The sequence below is a fragment of the Lipotes vexillifer genome, unplaced genomic scaffold, assembly GCF_000442215.2.
Source record: "Lipotes vexillifer unplaced genomic scaffold, Lipotes_vexillifer_v1.1 scaffold3, whole genome shotgun sequence".
NCBI lineage: Eukaryota > Metazoa > Chordata > Mammalia > Artiodactyla > Lipotidae > Lipotes > Lipotes vexillifer.
In genome coordinates this window covers 4,014,428-4,021,012 of record NW_006783631.1, presented here as the reverse complement: position 1 = coordinate 4,021,012, position 6,585 = coordinate 4,014,428, and the positions used below count along the sequence as shown (strand labels likewise).

At 52.7% G+C, this 6,585-nt stretch overlaps 1 protein-coding gene across 2 annotated transcripts in view; it reads left to right on the top strand.

The window, feature by feature from the left end:
- The window catches only part of CLASP1 (cytoplasmic linker associated protein 1), a 275,021-nt gene that overhangs the window by 248,534 nt on the left and 19,902 nt on the right, over positions 1–6,585 (top strand). For both annotated transcript variants that reach the window (XM_007456358.1, XM_007456359.1), the window contains one exon: positions 1,064–1,192. In XM_007456358.1, the coding sequence (XP_007456420.1) occupies positions 1,064–1,192 (129 nt within the window). The remainder of the gene's footprint in view (positions 1–1,063; positions 1,193–6,585) is intronic.

The window sequence follows — 6,585 nt, the reverse complement described above, 5'->3', positions numbered from 1 at the left end:
ATAAATGTTAGGACTTCCCTGGATTAAAGTCTAGAAGTAAAACTCCATCTCTGTGCTCCGGGCTTCGTGTAGGTCAGCAGAAGCACAAGTACAGTAAGTGTGGTGAACAGCTCAAGGGGTAGGACCAGACAGATTTCGAGGAAGTTGGGCACGGCCCAGGGCAGAGGTAGTGCCCAGGTCACGTTGATGGTGATCTTAATGGAAGACAGGTGAGCAGAGGCTGGCAAATGTCATGGTGACTCCAGTTGCTGTCTGGTGCTTAGGGACACATGGTTTGGTGTGGGGTGAATCAAGGTAGAAGAACGGCCATGAAAGATCTGTATTCGCTTTTCTTAAGACAAAGTACCTGTTGGCGCCTGAAGCACTTCTAGTGGTTGGCTTTGTCAGGAGGAGAAACGATGTCATGGAGAGGGCAGGGGATGGTGTGTGAGCCTGTGGCTGGTGCAGGTGAGTGGCAGAGAATCAGGATGTTCTGTGTGGTGTAAACCCCATTCTCTGTTGTTGAGATTAGGGGTCTGTTTGGAATGGCTTTCCTCCAGACACATGACTCAGGCCTCAAGTAGCTGGAGTTCTGTACACCTTCCCCTCCCCCATGACCTGCTCACATAGAAGGTCAGGAATATCGGCAGGTCTCCCACTGCCCTGAGGGAGTCCACTGTCTGACAAGGTCGTGTCGATGAAACATGTAGGTGCCCTTTACATAGGGCATAGGGCTGTCCTTTTACATAGTTTACAGATACACACCTGAGCCTCAGAAAATCTGGAGCTGCCCCCTGGGAGACTGATAGTGAACTTCCCAGTCGTCCTCATTTGGTCTCGTTCAGGAAGCCTTCCTGGGGTCCCTCTCAGGTGCTGGGTCCCAGGATGTCCCCGCAGGCACAGCGCCCGCCCTCATGGAGCCGGCCATCTGGGAGCCTCCGTCCAGGAAGCCTGGCATCCGTGTCGCGGTGCCTTCAGGGCGCCAGGGACCCAGGCCTGGGAGCTGGTCTCGGGGCCCCGCTGGCCATGTGCGCAGAGAGGCGCCGCGAGGCATTTGCTGATGTCCGTCTCTCCTCTGCCCCAGCACTCCATCCGCGCGCTAGCACTCAGGGTGCTGCGGGAGACCTTGAGAAGCCAGCCAGCAAGGTTTAAACACTACGCAGAGCTGACGATCATGAAGACGCTGGAAGCCCACAAAGACTCCCACAAGGAGGTGAGCCAGCCTCCGGCGCACAGCCCTGCCGCCGCGGGGTCTGAGCAGCGCTGCGGGCCCAGCAACCCACAGGGCCGCGGCGGCAGGGCTCTCCAAGCCTCGTCCTGGTGGGTCTGCCCTTTCCCCTGCGGTCAGGGTGGGGATGGAGCCGCGCGAGCCTCGCTCTGGGCCCTCGGCCAGGCTCCCTCACCCGCAGGGCCCGGCTCTCCTCGGGGGGCTGTCACCCCACCGCCGCCCTCGGGAGAGCTAGGTGAGGCCGGCACGTGCGGGCGGGCTCCCCCCACGGGCTCGCAGGACTGGAGGCGGCCCGCCCGCTCTGTGGGCTCCGGACGCGTGAGGCATCCGCACTCTCCTCGGGCTCCCGTCACAGGGCAGGGAGGGCGCGGTTCTGGGCCCGACACGTGTGCACGCAGAGGACCGTCCGTGCGTCCTCGTCCAGTCGCTTGCTGGACTGTCCCGGGGCCTGACGCCCGCAGTCCTCTGCGTATCGAGAGATGGGAGGTGGGGTGGGTGGAGCGTCCTAAAGGGAGATGGTTTCAGGGACGCCTGCCAGTGAAAGGCACTGTGGCAAACAACCGTCTAGTCCCAGGTTTGGAAAACTTAACTTGGCGAAACAGTGGGTTTGACCCCGAAGTGACACATAAGCACGTGTCAGTTCAGTCTTTTGGCTCCCGTGTGACTCTCGCAAGCACAGCCGTGGATTAAAGGAACTGTGATTAGAGCAGTTCTCTTCACAGCGAGAATCAGACCCTGAATTATGGCTTTTTCCTCTGTTCAGCAGTTACGTGGCTACTGAACAGAGACCGGTCTGACCCCCTCAGGTTCCCACTACAACTGCAGGCTCAGCGAGGTTGAGGGCGTCCCTCTGGCCGGGCATCTCTCCACCCAGCAGTCCTAGTGCCACACAGGTACATGAGTGATGGGTGTGTGTGCAAACCACTCACTCACACTTCCGGGATCCAGCTTGGTTGCCTGATGGTGACAGCACCCACTCATGTTCGAACAAAACGCTTTCCACTTCAGATAACTCATTTGAAAAATGAGAGGACCAGGTAAGCTAACAGTAGTCACCGTAATTATTCCCAGGTGAGGAAGAGGGTCCAGGAGGTCCCATCCTTTGTCAGGTAATGCACACGTGGCAGTTCCTGGCAGAACCAAGATGTGAACCAGGTCGTGTGTCTTTTAAGGGGCAACTGGTCTGTGCTCTTTTTTTTTTTAAACCACGATAGCTTCTCCTTAATGAGAATACATGATGAAAAAAGCGGCATGAAATGGACGTTCTTTTACATACATACGATGTCAGTTGTTTTCAGAGGGGAGGACATATTGAGACTGTGACACTGAGGTGAAACAAAGCCACCTGCACCGTGTGGCGGTCACTAGCCATCCACTTGGCAGACGTCTGTCTTTACAGTGGCCCTCCTGATCGTAACCTCCAGGACTTGGACAGTGGACCCGGAGAAGTATTCGTTACCAGAAGTTGCTCTTTACTGTTTACGTGAGGGATCTTGTTGTTTTCCCCTGCAAAGCGAGAGACCGAGGAGAGAACGTTCTTCGCTTTGAAGTCCTTTAGGTTGTGTAAGGGACACAAGCAGAAAATACCTGCTGCTTAAAGCAAACGTAGCAGCGCTCAGTTGCCGTGGAATTCTTGTAACCCAAGGGTCTCCACGCCGCTGCTGTCACTGACTTCCTGATAAGCAGGTGGAGGAAACACTGTGTTCTGAAATGAGTGCGGTTACTGGCAGGCCTCCCCAGCTTTGCATGCTTTCAGACTCACCTTGACTTGGTGCCCTTGTCGTTTTCCTTATGAAACTTCACGCTGTCACTTTGCTGGAAGCTTCTAACTTGGGCACCTGTATGTTTTGGTGTTAGGTATCGTTTTCGTTTTTGTTTTTTTTTCCTTTAAAACTCTTCCATGTGGTCTTTCTCTGGCTTTGCCAATCTGCTTTTGTTTTTAGGCCGGATAGTTAGACGCACAGGGTCTGTCTGGTAGCCGTTGTGCTGGCATATCCCACACAGTGTGTCTCTGGTTGCTACGTTTTCTCATCGGCACGTTCAAACATCATTCCCACATTTATTGACTGGAAAGGAGCCGAAGTGTTTCTAGACCCGGTTACTAGTCAGACAGGGGCCAGTCTCTCTTCCCGTCTAATTGGCACTCCCAAAGTGTGCTCCTCCCGGCGACAGCTCTGGGGACCTCCTTCTCGTTACAGCTAGTTGGTTTTGTGTCCACAGGCAAAACCCAGGCTTCGGCAGATGAAGGAGGTGGATCGGCAGGTGGACACAGAGGGGCTGTGAGAGCCCTTGTCACCAGACATGTCATTCCTTGGCCACTGTGGCCGGGGCCCCGCCAGCGTGCGTACTGTAGTTCTGGCCGCGGGGCTGTAGGCATGAAGCACTTCTTGAAATGCAGTTTCTATAAGTTGAAAAGTGTCATAAGGCCCTTAGGGAAGATGCCTAAAGCAGGGCTGAGGATAAGATGGCTTGTTTGTCACCCAATAAGCCAGGGACTGTGTTCCCAGGGTCTTTAACAGGAGCTATGAGTGCAAAACACTGTTGTCACACGCTGAAACGTGCCAGGCACTAAATCTGTCTCAGGCATCGTTCATCACAAGCTAACGGAGATGTTTTACAATAAGCAAGATAGAGGATTCGGGTACCGGTTTAGAGGTTTTATTTAAAAAGTTGGTATTGGGAATTCCCTGGCGGTCCAGTGGTTCAGACTCAGCGCTTTCACTGCCGAGGGCCTGGGTTCGATCCCTGGTTGGGGAACTAAGATCCCATAAACCTCGCAGCGTGGCCCAAAAAGTAATTAAATAAATAATTAAAAGTTGGTGTTTGTCAGGTTAGACAGTTTTCATATTACCTATTTGAATAAGTAAATCTCTTTCATTGTCTAGCTCCTTATTTTTATCTTTTTAGTAAATAAAATTTGCTATTGCGTTTCAGTAGCTCATTAATGAAGTTACTATGGTAATAACCGTAGTGTTAGCTTTTAGCAAACATCCGAAGGGGCGAAGGCCTTGATAGTGACCTTTTAAAACCTTACGCCCCCCTTTCTGTTTTTCAAGAAACAACTCCATTAATGTTAACACTTCTTATCTGAGAACTTGACATCCGTTTGTTGGGGCTGGTACAGAACCTCTCCTTCAATGATTACGAGAAGATTTAGAGCTAAGAAGAGCACTGATACTTTGCATGCGATTCTGGGGTCAGTGGGAGTGCAAATCTAGAGGGGGAAAGCCTGGTTTTCGGTCCAGCCTCTGACCTCCAGCCCAGCTGTCGGTTTGATCCCTGCTGTCTAAGCCTGTATAGCGTGGCCGCCTCGAGAATCGGACACGGGACATGGAAGCATGCTTCTAACACCGTCAGGCACTGTACCAGTATTGCTGCGTAAAGCCGTCTTCAGACATCCGTACCGTCTCAGAGGCGCTCGTTTCAGTAGCTGCTGCTCCCAGGCACTGCGGCTTACAGGCGGTAGCCAGAGTGCTGGGGTCCTTGCTCAATGTTCTCTTTAAACTTGAGAGAAGCACCAACTCTGTTTCTTTGAAGATGTTCTATACTTGAGACTTTTTGCTAACCTCGCCCACGTTAATGAATATTCCATTACATTTTCCTATTAAAAAGAGGAAAATATCATCTTCGTTTTATGTCACTCTAGGAGGTCACCAGACATTTCTTGCCCCACAGCAGTCTTGGTGTTTAAGGCATCAGAATGGTTTAAGGCCTCAGGTGGTTTGGTTTGTTTGGGGAAGTTTGAGTCTCAGGTAAATATGAAACAACCACTGTTACGTTTCACGGGGTTTTATTTTGAAATCATTTCTAATTAGTTTTATGATTGCAAGGAATTAAAAAAGCAAAGCCAGACTAAATTTATTTTTACAATAGAACTTTTCGGGGACCTCTTGGCAAATATCACAGCCTGAGCAAAGCAGCGGCATGTCAGAGAGAAAGCACTTTAGCGAGCTGATGTTGTGCTTCAAATACCAATTAAATCACTCTCTGACCATGGCTCACCTAGGCCCCCTGCATCTGGAGTGGCCCTGAGAAGCCTCTCGGGGCAGCGGCCGTGTGTCAGTGGGTTCTGAAGAGCAGTGCATTGTGTGAGCGTGGAAAGATTATTTCACCTCTCTGGACCTTGGGTTTCTAATCTGTTAGCCCAGGGAGTGGACTGCATGCTTATCTGTGTGTCATCCGGCCTCAGGATAATGGAGGAGGCTGCTGAGTAACAAACCTCAACCTTTCTAGATTCTAAGTCTCCGGTCTTCTTTGGGCCCAGTCTTGGGCTATAGCCAGAGGCCCTATTTCCTTTGTAACCTTCAGCCTTTTAACAAAAAGACAAAACCAGAGACCTGTATAGTCATTTAAAAGGTCAAAGTTGCTGAGCCAGACAGTCTGACACTTGTAGTACAAACTGGTAAATGTCCCATTATTGGGCGGGTCGCAGGGCGGTGCTCAGACCTAAAGGAACTTATGGCTTAGGTGACTTTAGAGCAGAGGAATCCACGTGGGGTCCAGAGAGAAGTGCGCTGGGAGTCTGGGGCAGTTCGGGAGGATGCCGGCGGTGAGCCAAGCAGCGAGGCCCAGGGCTGTGGGCCAGGAGGACACAGCTGGGCTGGACCGGCTGGACCCACCCCGCCACAAGTGGAGGACCCATTGCCCACCCTGCCGGGTGGTTGGGACATGCCAGGCATGGTGTCTAGTCCTGAGTGGTGGTGGCCGCTGCCCCACGGTTACTCAGGGTGAGGGGACACGGCCCCTCCTCTCTGATGGGCCCAGCCTCCGAAGACCAGACATGACGCCTGCCCTTCAGCTCCCGTAGCCTCAGAGCGTCTTACTAAGAGAGGAAACTCGTCTGCAGAAAGCAGTCGGGGGGCCCTTGTTTAATGTCAGAACCCTGGAGTCTGGAGACTTGGGTCCTCATCCTACTTTGGCCAGTCACATGGCTGGGGATGGGACGCAGCTCTGGACGCCGGAAGTGCTGGCACCCGGGGTGACCTGGGACACCCTGCGAGGCCTGCCCTGCAGGGCTGGCCTCAGAGTCAGGGCGGCGAGGAGGCTGGCACTGTGAACACTGAAGACACTGTCTTTTATCCTCTTCCAGCGAAGAAATAGACCAGTCCTGACTATAATTGTGGCTGAGGTTTTTCAGTTTTACGTAAAGCAGACATAACCGCATTTCTTGAACTATATCTCAGAAGGCTATCGAAATTTGGGTGAATAAACTTTGGGCTGAGTCTCTGGGCTCCCGCGTCGGCTGAATCTCTCGGCATCTCCACTGGAGGGGCCGTCACACTCCCACACTTGAGGCCGGGAACACCAGGAGTTGATGGATTTGGGAGGTGCGGAAGAGAAGTTCTGTGCGTGGCCCACCTTCCGCCTCCCAGGCTCTT